The sequence below is a fragment of the Calidris pugnax genome, unplaced genomic scaffold (assembly GCF_001431845.1).
Source record: "Calidris pugnax isolate Ruff unplaced genomic scaffold, ASM143184v1 scaffold38, whole genome shotgun sequence".
Lineage (NCBI taxonomy): Eukaryota > Metazoa > Chordata > Aves > Charadriiformes > Scolopacidae > Calidris > Calidris pugnax.
Genome location: NW_015090995.1, coordinates 12628090 through 12642982, shown reverse-complemented (window position 1 = coordinate 12642982; position 14893 = coordinate 12628090). Strand labels below are relative to the sequence as shown.

Here is a 14893-nt window from a genome sequence, read left to right as displayed (position 1 = left end):
GGCTGAACACAACAAGCTCTGATGCAGTTCTACCTCTGTCAAATGCATTAGGTTTCTGTTTAGCTCTGAAAACTAATCCCTTGGGTCTGCCTCCACTTTTAAACGCATGGATAAGATGCCAAATTAAAACTTGAAGAATCTACAGTGCACATATCTGGATTAATTTATTTTGCTTTTGTTTGTTTGTTCCTGAGAAAGAAGTTTGGTTATACAATTATCACAAATGTAGTTGTTCACATTATTTCAGTAGTAAAGCATTACATCATGCTATTTTTTATTCAAAGTTACCTATTTCAGTGAATATGTACCATCCAGTAACCTTGTATCAGCATTTTGCTTACTACAAGGCACTAAAAGGTACTAATTTTGTCCATTTTGCCATATCAGCCTGATGGGCAGAGACTTCGTTTGACTTTACAGGCATGTAAGCCACTGTGCAGGTTTTAGACCAGAAGGACCCTTTTCTTCAGCTGGGTATTCTGGGACATTTGTATTGGAATCACTGGAATACGTCAGTAACAACAGCAGAGCTTGCCCAAAAGTACATCTAAAACTACATGTGCTTTATACCAGAGCTAAGAACTTGTTCATAACCAGTACAAAAACCAGTACATGACATTCATTGCTTTTTTGTTACCAGTTTGTGTTGTTCGTTATATTTCATCAACCAAATTACATCATATCATTCAATGAATTGCGCTTCAGAGAAAAACCATCCTCCCTATTAATATAGATATTGTCATCACTCTGATACAAGATGTCTCTCAAGGCATCTCTGATTAAGATATTCAGTTATTGAAAGCGGCACCACTGCTTGTCCTAAAATGAATGCTTAAATTTATAGAAGCATGTAACATTTCTCCAGAGTTCTACATAAGGAAACAAATGCCCATGGGGTTCTGTCAATGAAAGAATTTTTTATGGGCTTAGGCAGGAAGCAGGACTCAATTGGTCATGCCAGTCACAATATGCATTTTTTTCAAGACACTTTTGCTGGTAACATGGCTGATCTGCAGTCTAGCAACACTGACTCTGTCTCTCATTCTCTATTTATAGAGCTGCAGCTACAAGTGCAGGACTGTGATTCTGAACAAAATCAGTCACTGCTAAAGCTCCTTTGACCGCTGAGCCTTGCATGAAATTGATGTAGTACAAAATCATCTTTTTAGAATGACAAAAATTGTCTGTGCCTGTTACCTTGTTTGTGGATGGCGTATGCACTTGCCCCATAGTACTGCATGCAGAAAAACAAACTAGAAGCAGGGAATCCTTGCTCAGTAAGCTACCCAAGCTTCCATTTTAACAAGTGCTACATTTGAAGTTTTCCAGCGAGGTTGCGTGAGTTTGTTCTATTTAGCAAAACGTTGGTTTTTGGCAATTGGAAAATCCTTCATAACATATAGTTGTATCAAAAAGTTATGCAAGCTGAAAATAATGGCAGTTTGCCATAGTTATACTTGCAATTTATTACACTGGTCCAGGTGAGGTGCTAGTTTATGGAATGGAGATGACTTGAAAATGTGGCAATTCCATCTGTAACAGGTAAAAGTATTATTAGTTATTTTCAAAGTGATGTCATTCTCAGTGCCAGACAGAATGTGTATATAGACTGTCTCTGACCCAAGAAGATTGTGATTAGAGATTAACAAAACTAAGAAAGTAAGGAATTTTGTGGTTAGGCTTTGCTTTAGTTTCTAGCTATTCTCTTTTCAGTTCAGGTCTGAAGCACTGAAGGGTTATCTGGGGAGACTGCAGCTGTGAGCATCACTAAAGGTGAGCACTGAGGAGAGACCTGAACACGAAGGGAGAGTAGTGCCTGGAAGACCATAATCCGAAGGACTGTCAATAGAGAGGGGCAGAAAAACATAAGACACAGAGACAGAAATAGAAAACCACCCCCAGATAGTCATTAGATAGAGCCAGGCTCTTTCCTCAGAGTTCAAGATTTTGCACTTGACTGGCAAGTTCCTTTGCTGCAGAACAGCTTTTTATCACCTAGTTGTACTTTTGTATGTGCATACATAGATAACAGATGCTGTGGAAACACTATAGCTTACTTTGAAGTCCTCAGGTGTTTAAACCTGGATATTAGCTTCCATGGTCTGTAAAAGGCATTCATATTAGTCTTTCAGTTTGGTTGAGGAGCAGGCTTTTGAGATGTATCTCCTTAACCTCCGCATTCACTGCTCTTTGGTTCACATTGCTGAGAAGTCTCAGAGCACTTGAGCTGGATTGCTTTTACACAGCATTAAACCAGAGGAGTGTTCCAGGGGCACTCAGATACCAGACTAGATTAGGTACAAAGTAAAACTCCTAAGAGACCCTACAACAAGGCCATCAGATCTTCAGTGCCAGGTTGTTCGGTGGTGATTTTTATTTTTTGTTTCCTTTGTAGTTCTGCTCCTCTTACACTGTACTAGTTGCTAACATAAGCAGTGATTCCTGCTCTTCCTATCCAGAGCTTCTTTCCAGCAGTGCACTATTTACTGGAAAAATTGTTTTTCCGTGCAGAGAAGAGTTTAACTATACTGAACAGTGCTTTTATGTGAGCTAATCCTCTGTTTTCTTCTCCTTTAACGAATTAAGCTTATTTCTCCCCCTGCCTTTTTAAATAAAGGAGATTTTTCACTCAATGCAGTATTGTTCAGACCAGCAGTGGTACAGTGGTAAGGAGCCTACCTTTGTGAGGATTAAATCTAGAATGGTGGTAACAAGCATTCAATCACTTGCTGTTAATGGTAGCGTTAATTTCTTAGCAAACGTTTCCAAGATGAAATACAGACAAGGCACATGCTCCTATGCAAGTAGTGACAATAAGGTTCTGAAGGACTCAGCTTAACAGCTTGTGTCAGGTGATGAGGTTAATGGAAAAGAATTTGTTATTCAGGTCACTTAATGAAAATAACCTTGGAAGAGCTTAGCAGAGCCCTTGAGGTAGAATAATTTATTCCTCTTCTGCTTCCATCACTGTAAGTTAACCCAAGACATAGAAGAAGCGGATCTAAACATGAACTCAACCTGTCAGAGCAGTGCAGGAGGAACATCAGCAATTACAGTGCATTGATGTAATTTCTGCTGCTCCTCCAGTGATAATAAGTAGAATACAGCCTTCAAAGCCAAGGCTTATTTTGCATAGCTCCATCTTTAAAACAAGACAGTTTGTTTGTTAGGATGCAGGTTATCAAAATACTGTGCAAGACAGTGAAAATATCACCACAAGACATACAATTTTTAGCCAATGCATCTTCTTTGGATCAGCCAGGCATAGAAGAGAGACGGGCCCCAGCAGCCATTATTCACAATATTCCTGTTCTGTGTTTTGGTGGCTTGTTTTGCTGCTCAGCTATAATCAGAAATACGTTTCAGCTCCTGTGATTGGAAGCCTTACAGTGATCTGTCCCCAGATCCCAGGGAGCCTGTATGTCTCTCTCTGCACCACCATTTCCCTTCTTACGCTTTAATTAAGTGCTACATGCTGCCCAGGAAAACATGTCTTCCACACAGCAGCTGCCAGAATCCTAACATAGCAGTGCTCCATTTTTGGGGTGAGGGCTCACAATATGAGCCAGAATGGGGGATTAGAGATCCCAATTTGATCCCCAACCTTGGGACAACCATTTTGAGAGCCATAGATCCAGATTTAGAAAGCCTCAGGAGCAGACAGACAAGGTTAGCACTATCCCCACCTGTAACATTACTACCTTGTCAGCAAGTGTCCATTTCATATTCTGAGCAACACGAATACCTCATCTGGGTAAAGCTGAAAATTCTTTTCACAGCCCTGGGTACAATAACTTCCATATAGAAAAACAAGATTAAACTTGACAGTAATAGGAGCGATAGAGGGGGAAAGCGTTCTTCCTTTGAGGCAGAGGCTGTGAATACAGCAGCCAATGACTGACTGAAAAAGGAGGGGGAAGAAAGATAAATGCAGTTATTCAAGCATCAGGGCTTAAAAAAAATGCTTCTGAGAGAGAAAAAAGAAAAACCTGCACCTTTCTCTTGACATTTAACAAACTACCTAAACGAGCTAAGCAAAGGAAAAGAAAGAAAGTCAAAGACCTTACGAAGAGAGCTGCTTTCAGCTGTTTGTTACTAGACATCTTAAAATACATTTATCCAACCTTACTAAGAGACACCAAGCCCTCCATGACCCACAGCAAACTCTCACTACCATTTTCTCTTCTTCCCATGAGCAGTATTTACAGGCTTCCTCCTGGCTGCCTCTGCAGGGACCAGCCTTGTTAGCAAAACCTCTTTACACCTGTGTGTCTATAGGCTGCCAGGGATTTAACGCCTCCTGTGCCACATCCAGGGTAGCACATTTATATTATTCCCAAAAATTCCTCTAGCCACCCAGTGAGCCCTGGTCTAGTAAATGACCCTGCATCTCGGTGTGATGCTGACCTTTGGGTGAGTCTTGTGTATTGTGAACAGGCTCTGTCTTGCTGTCTGGGTTGTGTAGAGGTTGATCAATTAACAGCCCAGGAATCTTCAGCTCTTTAGTGCTCTAGAGATACTTAACTCCCAGGGCACTCGGATTCAGTGGCTGGAGCTTCACTGTCTCACAACCAGTCTTAGGTATATCCTACAGAAGGATTTCTAACTGGTTACTTCATGCTACTTTATCGCTGCTTTACTTTTGGGTTTTTACAGACTGAGTAATGTTTCCTGTCATTAGGACTCTTTGACAATAGTTTCTCTGAAACGCCTTTGACATTTGCAAGGGGAAGCAGGCCTACTGTTCACCAAAACCAGCAATCACCCCTTGAGCAGCAGGATGCCAACCACCAGGGCAGGAGTGGTGGGCACATGAAGTACAGTATGCTTGAGTAATGATTAACACACAACAAAGAGAGCTGCCTGTGCTGCAAATGGAAACATACTGCGTGCTTAGGATGTAAGAGCATTTTGGTCTAATTTTGCACTCTGCATATAGTAATAAGACACAACAGGGTGTGCATTAAGCTCATCTTTTGAGAAGTGCAACAGTAGCTGAATAATGCACACCCTGGAGTGTCTTATTTGTAGTGGACTATGGCTCATTAATTTTACATTTAAATTTTTTCAAACCCATTAAAAAAAAACCAAATCTATTCTGAGGGCAGTTATGTAATGTATCCTTCCACTGAAAAGTATTTTCAAATAAAAACAGTAGGGAAAAGGTGAGGAAGAGCTTTGCAGACCAGTGTTTGGTTTCGTTTGTGTAGGGCCTGCTATGAGCACGTTCCCGGCCTGCTAATGCAGATATACAATGCAAATAATGATTGTTACATAAATCTATTCAGTGTGCACTCTTTTCAAGACTTTCTTTTCTTTTTTTATGTAATTACCTGGGGCTTTTGTCTTCCTTTTTTCCTGCAAAAGTCCACCTTTTGGTATATGAACCAATATTCATTTCAGAACAAGTTCACATATAGAGCGTTCACATGGGGATGTGACTGATTTTTACACCAGACTGGGAACTGAATGGTCACAGGTTCCTGCTTGTGAGGCAGACAAGCATGATTTGCAAGAAGATGATTTTGCCAGAATGGCAGTGTGTGTGTGTTCATGGATACAATAGGATTTGAAGAACAGAGGGTGTTACAGAAACTCTGTTTTGTTATGGCATCACTTCAAAAGTATGAAGGAGGGTCATCTGATTTCTGCTGTTCCAAATGAAATATGACTATGGTTTATCCCTTTATATAGGTTCCAACGTTGATGATGGACACCCAGTTTTCAGAATTCACTCCAGATATCACCCCAATAATGCTGGCGGCTCACACCAACAACTATGAAATCATCAAACTGCTTGTCCAAAGACGGGTAACAATTCCACGCCCACACCAGATCAGATGCAACTGTGTGGAATGTGTCTCCAGTTCGGAGGTGGACAGCCTGAGGCATTCCAGGTCAAGGCTGAACATCTACAAAGCCTTAGCCAGCCCTTCGTTGATTGCTTTATCAAGCGAGGACCCCATCTTGACGGCCTTCCGACTGGGCTGGGAGCTGAAGGAGCTCAGCAAAGTGGAAAATGAGTTCAAGGCTGAATATGAAGAGCTTTCACAGCAGTGCAAACGTTTTGCTAAGGACCTTTTGGATCAAGCACGGAGTTCCCGAGAATTGGAGATCATTCTCAATCACAGAGATGATCAAAGCGAAGAGCTGGATCCCCAAAAATGTCATGATTTGGCAAAGCTAAAGGTAGCAATAAAGTATCACCAGAAAGAGGTAAGAATCATCTAAATGTGCAGGTGTGTGAAGGCTTCATGTATGGGGTGAAATGATTCATTTCTCTAGTCTCTATGGGTTCAGGATCGATAGCTGAGAGCCAGCAGGGGTGAGTTTGGATTGAGTGGAGAACCATGTGCAAGTGGGTTAGTCACAAACCAGGAGGTTCAGTGCACCTTGATGACAGCATCAATCTGATGACAGTTGAGGGCAACAGGACTTGGACTTGCTGCAGTGGGTTATGGCTTCTACAGCACCAATACTTTCTGTTTCAAAGATACTTGAATCCCATTTTATTATAACCCATCCTCCTGCAGAGAACAGCCTTCAGACATTTCCAGGTTTGTTAGCTCTGAAAGCTTTTTCCAGTAGCTGCTTTTATACAGGAACCAAAAGCTAGAAGGGGTTGCTTGGCTCATGAAGGCCTTGACTGCAGGAAATAATATAATATACAATTCACTTCCTCCAGCCACCAAACACTTCCTAGCACCCATTCAACACTAACTCATAAGGGCTAGAGAAATGACAGCAGCAAAAGAGAGCACTCTCACTGTCCCTGGTCTCCACGTTACCAGCAATTTTGTTAGGTGAAAATCCTCATGTGATGCAAATAATTCCTCACACCTGAGACAGCTCAGGTTGATTTGTGCTCCTTGATTCATCCATGCTTTAGGAACTGAGAAGCAATTCCCAGAAATTCAAGCTCCTGCCCATAGTACCAGAAAGGAAAGACATACTTCAGCTAAAGGGCACAGAGCCTTTCAGAAGCCCTGCAAATCCAGAGATTTATAAGCTGATTCAATAAAGGCCATGAACCCAAGGAGAATGATGACAACAGTTTCATTAGTTGGCTCTGGGTTTTCTTTCTCTTCCCAAACCTGGACAGAATTTAGTAGATGATACATTACTGTTGGCCAGTGATGTTCTGGGTTATCTGAAGGAGGAATTTAGCTTGCTTGGTTGAGGAACTGAACTGCAATGTCTATTACATTATTCTGTGTCTGGAGGGTGACAGGAGTGACGGAAAAGCCTGCCACGTTACTCTTTTCACTGTCTTCCCCATATTTGATGCTTTGTTTTATGCATTGACCCAGATGAGGACAGCCTGATATGAAACATTCCACCTCCCTTAATGGCTGCTCATGTCATCCAAGGTAAAATAGTTGAGAAGTGAAAGATGCAGATTTTCCTTTCTTCCCTTTGGTCTGTTGTGCCTCCTGGGTACCATCCCCTTGATGCAACAAGCTGGAGCCGAAGCCTTGAGCTTTCTGGGATCTAACACGTGGTCGCTTACTGCTCTTAACAGGCTACTGCAGTGAAGTGTCAGGCTCAGTGGCCTTCCTGTCAGGTTGTGGTTTTCACTCTTGCTGACAGGGTTAGGTAACACCACAAGTGCTTTAGGGACATGAAAAAGTAAGGAAGAATTAGTCTGGAGAAGGGTAATACAGTATATCAGGTCAAATGTTCCTTCAATCTAAGAAGAGCCAGAAACTCTACTTCTGGTTGTGTTTTTTTTACTGGCCTGAGAGCCACAGACGCTGCATCCACGGACACCCTTCAGCAGCCAGGACACTTGCACTGCTGTGCATAGATCAATGCTGATTTCAATGTCTTGTCCCAGTTCAAACTCATTATTGACATCCAAGCATAAATCTGCAGCTATATCTTACCTTGTGTAAGAGACATTAAGAAACTGCAAATCTGAAAGAGTTCACTATGTTTGAAATGTAGTGCTGAACAGTCCTGAAGCTTTTTAATTTTAAAGTAACAAATTTTTAATCTTTGCTTCCTTGCTTGACAGTTTTTATCTCTTTATTTAGGCATATTTGGCTGAATTTCAAGCATATGGACAAATTCCATGTTTTGTGACATATTCATGACAGTTCCAGCATATAAATGATAGCAAATATGCTCTGTGTTGCCAGCTGAAGTCAGTGCTGTTTCCAGGTAGAACACTGGTGGGCAGGGACAGAATGAATGAGTTTGGGAAACCAGCACTACTGAACCCCCTCATCCTACCTGGTTATTCATAAATACCTGATGCATCCTGCAGGATCCTGTTTGTATGCAACAACGTATTTCTTTATCATGATAATTAGTCAAATACAAAACACCAAGCAAGATTTAAAAGTCATTGCCAACTTCTGAAAAAAATTTGTCAGGGAGACACTGAGAAATGCCTTTGAATCGTGATTGAAGAGTATCAGACTGAGAGAATTTTTGTGGGGGACAGGAAGGAAAATAGAAACAAGCTTGGTTTTGTGAAAGACAGTTCTGCAAAGAGAAACGGCAGACTTTTTAAAAGTAGATCTTGTTCTGCTGAAGCTTTTTATGTCTTAACATTATATGGGATTGGATTGGATTGGATTGGATTGGATGGAGAAAGTTTTTACATCTTCACATTGACAAAGTTACAACTCAAATCTCTAGTAGCTTAAGATAAAAATCCAAAGTGGACCTTAGTTACTTTCTGGGGGCTGTAAATCATTACCGCAGTTGTTAGTTCTTTATATTCCACATAAAGAATGTGTAATCTTACATTGATTTTAGACTACTTGGTAGACAAATTTCCTCCACCTTTTTTTTCTTTTTGAGTGAAATTAACCTCAAAATTTCCCCCAAAATATGAAATTAATCCATTTCAGCTTAATTGGGCAGATACGTTCAAGATTCTTTCTAGAGAAGTTGTTGAGAGGGTATTGGCAAAGAGATCATTGCCTTTGGATGGAGGGGCAGTACTGTGTGTTTTGGGTAGGGAGTAGATCTTAAAGTTACTTTTGCTTTGTACCAGCGTAAGTGATCTGGGAATTCAAGAGTGCTCTTCACCAGACACATTATTCAGCATTCTTCTCTCCAAGGCATTTCAGATGAGCGTGCTGTGCCTTTTTTTTAAAATCCCCGTTGCACTCCCGTACTGAAGAGTAGGTGAGGGAGTAGATCTTAAAGTTACTTTTGCTTTGTACCAGCGTAAGTGATCTGGGAATTCAAGAGTGCTCTTCACCAGACACATTATTCAGCATTCTTCTCTCCAAGGCATTTCAGATGAGCGTGCTGTGCCTTTTTTTTAAAATCCCCGTTGCACTCCCGTACTGAAGAGTAGGTACTGGTTTGTTTCAGGTACAGAAAAGTAACAACATTCAAATTGCTAGTGCAAGTGGGTGATCTCTGGCAGTGAACATACAGGACTGAAAAAAATCCCAATGGAAAAAGCTAGACACCTAGGGGCAGTTCTTCTCCAAACTGGGCCCTTGGAGGAAAGCTTTTTAAAGCTAGTTAGACTGCTAAATAGGCAGGTAAGTAGGGAGTAAGTTTTTAAAGAGAGTATAATCTGGTTAAGTGCCTAAATCCTGATGGAGATTAGACTTGCTGAGGCAATTTGAAATCCCACTGTGGAGTTACCTGCATCTTTTGGCACCTAGCTACTGGAGAAAATCTGACTTTGTACATTAAGTTTTAGCAAACAATTAGCAATCAGCCCCACCACAGATACAAATCCCTGTTCCCTGCAATGAATCCAGTAAACGTACTCATGGTATACACAGCTTCATCCGTGATCTGGCCTGAGTGCCTCAGTCTTCAGGAACCTGGACGAGGGCCAGATTAGCGACAGCAACCTTTTCAGTTCAGTCCCACCTCCAGAGAAATACGGGCCTCATCACAGAGGCTCCACCTCAGTCTGCATCCCCAGGTAAATCCCACAGCACTGCATTTCTGCCTCATGATGCAGATACGGGTTTCATCTTTACAAGGGTAGAACAATTTCCCGTTCCTTTTTTCTTTCCTAACAAAAAAGCCTGTGAGGTACAAGTTTTGATTTCTCACAAACATTATATGTGTGAAATATTTTATAAGCTGACAAGTGTGTCACTCATGAAGAAGACCTTTTTACCTTGGAGGAGGGCCAAAACAACGGAGAAATTTCTTGCTTTTCATGTCTGTTTTTAATAAGCCCATATATCCTATGAGGTAAATTACTGTTTACACAGAAAGAAAAATTTCAATAACACAGGAAAGATTAAAATATGCCCTAAGGTAGCTTTGTAGTGTATTTTATGGTAGTAAATGCTAAAACCATGCTGTGCAATGTTCACAAGCTCCCTCTCCATCTCATTGTAAGTGTAGAATAATTGTGTCCTCAGTTTCATGTTACAAAAGGGACCTGATAATTTCTTTAGAAGATAGGAAGGATTTAGTAGTGGTGATCACTGTTTGCATGGCAGTCACAAAATATTAGAAAAAAAATAGGACAGCTCCAGTACACTGCAACACATGATGGGCTAGGTCCAGCAGAGACACGTCAGTTTTCTCAGTCCACTTTTGAAAGAAATTATTTTCATAAAACCACAGGAATTCATGTTCTAAGAGACAAGTAGGCTTTTCATAAGTGCTCTGTAATATATTGGCATTTGTCTTCATATTATTACTTTTCAAATTCTTTTATTCATGACTAATTTTGGAAGGCTTAATAAGAAGAAGCATCGCTCCACTGTTGGGGATCAATCTTCACTATGCTGTTCTGGCACCAGATTAGCTCTGCATTTTTTAATTTGTTTGCATTTCTAAGAAAAGATGGGCAAAAGTCATCTCTTAGGGTCTTGCCAGTCACGTAAAAGTTGTACGTAGAGTGTACCGTCGCTGTATTGGAGAATCAGAGCATAGGCTGAATGCAGATATAGTTTTTGTGTCCTTTAAGATTTTTTTACATTGCCAAAGTAATGTAAAGTAACCATAGTGTAGCAGTGAATCAGGTCTAAAAGGGCAGCTTTCTCCTTGTATATAACATTCTACTAAGCCACAAGAATAGCAATATACATTCACCCTATTCCTGCTTTCCTGCTCTCCATCACAGGTTATTCACATCTTCAAAGTGAAGTACAGGTAGTTGCAAACGGCTGTGCAGGTTTAGTTTATATGTCTGTGAGAAATGCACACAATGCAAAGCATTCAGGAAAAAAAAATACCTATGACTCTATTGCTTAGTACTTTGACTGAATTAGATCAAAGGAGTGCATGAAATTCCCTCTCAGAAACCTTAACCTTGGTATCTCTTACTCACTGTACTTTAATCAATGACAGGAAAGGAGAGAAGTAGAATTGTTTGCTTTTCTAATTTAAAACCAGAGCTCTTTGCTGTTTTCTCTTCAGGATGAAGCTTCAAAAGTTTTAGTTCTTTTTTTCCAAGCCATTTACATAGACAAGTACCTCCTGAGATACAGTACTGGAGTGAATGAATAATCATTCCTGCCATGCTACATATTTTTCAGCTGTGTCCTGACTCTTGTCAACTGTATGGCTGCAGTTAGAAGCACGGCATCATTCTCCAGGGATTATGGATAAACCTGGCAAATTTCTAAGGGCAGTTCAGTTAGTGTATAAAAAGAGCTTTTAAAAATATCAGAGATGCATGAAAAATGAAGTGCGAGGTCTGTGAAAATCAAAGCTCATCTACTGCACCTTGTTTACCTGTTTTGAAAGCCATTCAGGTATCTTGATGGATAGCCACAGATCTTTCTTTGCTTGCAGGCAGTACTAAGTTACTCTCCTGTGGCTTTGTCTGTTTTCTTGCTACACTGCCTGGAGGTTTAATGATACAGGGCTGAATATTTGTATTGTGCTCTTTAAAAGCACAATAAAAAGCTAGCTTTTCAGTGAGCCTGCACAGCTCAGAAGATTAATAAACAGGCTTTTACTTTTCTGTTTCTAGAATGAAATCATACCATGTCATGAAAAGATCTTCATTAGAACTAGATGGGGGAAGCAGAGCTGCTCCTTGTGGAAGCTTTTTTTCCTTTCTACTGACCTGAAACATCTGTATCCCTTAGGGTATTAGATGGTGAGCGTGGTGTGGTTACGCTACGTCCAGATCTGTCCTACACCACAAGCCTGAATGCAAATTTAGGGATTTCAAAAGCATTGAATGTCCAAATGTCACCGTTCATTTTCCAACAGCATTCATTCATTCATTACTCTATGCAGCAAAGTTACCATCTGATGTGTGGAACGGTGGCCTATGCTAAGTGAAGCTGTTTTTTCTCAAACTCAGTCCCAGCAGGCAGATGACCACGTTACAAAATCTTCCATGCATGTGGTACTAACTGAGGTGTTATCAACAGTCTCAGTGGCTGGACTTTAGGGTGGCCTGTGGAGGCACTTACCTGCATTTGCACCCTTAAAACAGCGTTTCCTGCTGATCACTGGTGGGGCAGCAGGGTGAGAGGTGCGTGTCTTGGAAGCCCTTACTCTATGGGTTTGTGCAATTGCCAGATCTATTTATTCAGGTTTGGAAATAGCATTGAAATTTAACCCCGACAGCTGCATTGTGTTACAAAAATTAGGACAAGTGGCATTCATTTAAGTGTAACTTCTCTGCAAACTTGGAAGAAGAAATATTCAGAGAACTGATGGTTCATTGGTTTGACAAAGTGGACTTGAATGTTTATTTGAGGAAACAGTATTATTTGGTATATTATTCACGTAACACCAAAATGTTCTAACTTGATGAAGGTTAGCCACATATTGCAGCTGTCACAGAACAGAACTGCAGAAGACTATCTTTTGACAGCAAAATCATTTCTGACTAATCTTGCCATGCACAAATTTGAAAAAACAACACAAGACTGTTATGTCAGTCAAGGACAAGGACTCTGCTTATATTAGTGTAATGTGTAGCAGGCAGTAAATGCCTGGATCATTCTTTAAGTCATTTTTGGTGCCTCGTGCCTCTGACTTAAATTTTCTCTTGGACAAAGACAGGAAATATGTTGAAAGCTAAAGGGATTGCCACTGTTTTAAGAACATTCAAGAATGATTTAGTGAGTTCGTAAGTTCCCTTAACTTCATGTATCCCATCAGTCTTCTTGTCAGCAAGAGAAGAGGCTTGGGAAGCCAGAGTTAAAGTACAGGACGTGATTGATTGGCTTTCTATAGACAACAGAAACTGGAAAGGAGAAGTGACGCCTTGTATGTTGTATAATCCAAGTGTTCAGTCTGACCGCAGCTGAAGGTCTAGAGTGCCTTTCAGAGTCAGTTTTACGTCAGTAGTGAAGAGTATATCATGTTATTTCATACTTCATTTTGAATGATATCCTGAAATAACAAACTCTGGGGAAAAGAATATTGCTATGGGTTCTCCCTTTTGGATATGAAAGTGTTCATTGTTATTTATCTGATTTCTGTGAATTTCAGCTTTACTTCTCTCACTTAGTGAGGAGTGTTATGAAACTCTATAGAGAAAAGAACTGAGATTCCACTCCCCTTATGAGCCATTTAGGTGTCTTATGATTGAGAACAGTCATCTCATAGCTCTTCACTCCAAGAAAAGTGAGATGGATAGATGAGTTAATCATAATCCCCCCATACTAAGATGCTGTGGAGAATGGCATTTAAAAGCTGTGACTGCAGTTTTTGTGTTCTTATTCTTTCTCTACAAACCCCAGCTGGCTGAGTAAACATCCTTCAACAAAGCATATGTCCTCCTCACCCTACAATGGTGATATTGCTCAGAAGCAGAGGTAGCCTTTAGAGGTTCCCAAGAATGTGAGAAGTGTTTATAGTATGCTGGTCTGTTCTTTCCTGGATATTAGAGTAAATTTACTCATTCAGGAGGAGGTAAGGTAGAAAGAAAGAAGAAACCAAAATGAAATCGATATTTCTCAGAAAGGAAGGAAATGAAAAAATATTTTAGAACTTTTTGTTAGCACTAATAGGATAAAGTAGATAAGTATTTAAAAATACTAGTGAATTACTTTTTAAATTGTCGTGTTTGCTTTACTTATCACTTATTTAATGTAAATGTTAGAAATCCACTAGGGAGAATAAACCCAGCTTTTTACTTAAAAGTCAATACCTTCTCCACTTCAGCTAGAGCCTCTGAGAGCTCCTGGTATTCATTTGCAAGGTCTGTAACTCTTGAAGTGCTGCCTGCAAGAGGACTCTGCAGGATTTGTCTTTAAACAGTTTTTAGCCTGTTTTTTCAGTGCTCCTGTAGGATGTGTCTGATATCCCCTGTTCAGCTCTTGGAAACCAGTTACTGTGTTGAGAATTAACTGACTCTCTCTTAGGTACATCACTCATATTCAGCACTTGCTTGTACTGCAGCACTCTACCTTGGGAAACCTGGTCTGTACTTACTTAATCTTTGTAACAGAACTGTATCCTGGAATGTTTGCTGAAATGCTTCCTACAGGAATTTATTTCTCAACTGTAGTCTGCTGTTTCCTAAAATAAATGCTGAAAAGTTTTGCTTATGTCTGGACTCTTGATCAAGGTCTGACCCAGACCTGCTGGGATGTCTGCTAGCGGAGGATGGCCTCCAGAAGCACTGCTCAGCAGCTTGCCTTTATTCAATGCAGAATTTATGCCTGTACTTAAATCCTGCTGACACAGGCCATAAATACAAACCCATAGCTAAACACATGTATAAGAGTTCCGAGTAGAGATGGATTTAATTTCAAGCTTAAATACTTCGTTAATTGCTTCTTCCATGGGTAGGTACCCAGGATTTGCAAGCCTAGAACATGTCCTAGAACATGTGGGACCTCTTTTGTTTAAATATTTAAGCCAATCCAATATAAATTTGTGAAAACTATGACTTTTGTGGAACTGTAGCAGGCTTTTAGAGTTTTTCATTTTGCCAGCATTCACATCACTAGTGAATTTCCAGTTATTACTGCTTAAG

The 14893-nt window shown here is 40.4% G+C and overlaps 1 protein-coding gene across 1 annotated transcript in view; it reads left to right on the top strand.

Moving 5' to 3' along the window:
* TRPC5 (transient receptor potential cation channel, subfamily C, member 5) overlaps window positions 1-14893 on the top strand; it is a 96429-nt gene that overhangs the window by 41115 nt on the left and 40421 nt on the right. Inside the window, exon 3 of the mRNA XM_014955335.1 lies at window positions 5695-6216. Within this exon, the coding sequence (XP_014810821.1) occupies window positions 5695-6216 (522 nt within the window). The remainder of the gene's footprint in view (window positions 1-5694; window positions 6217-14893) is intronic.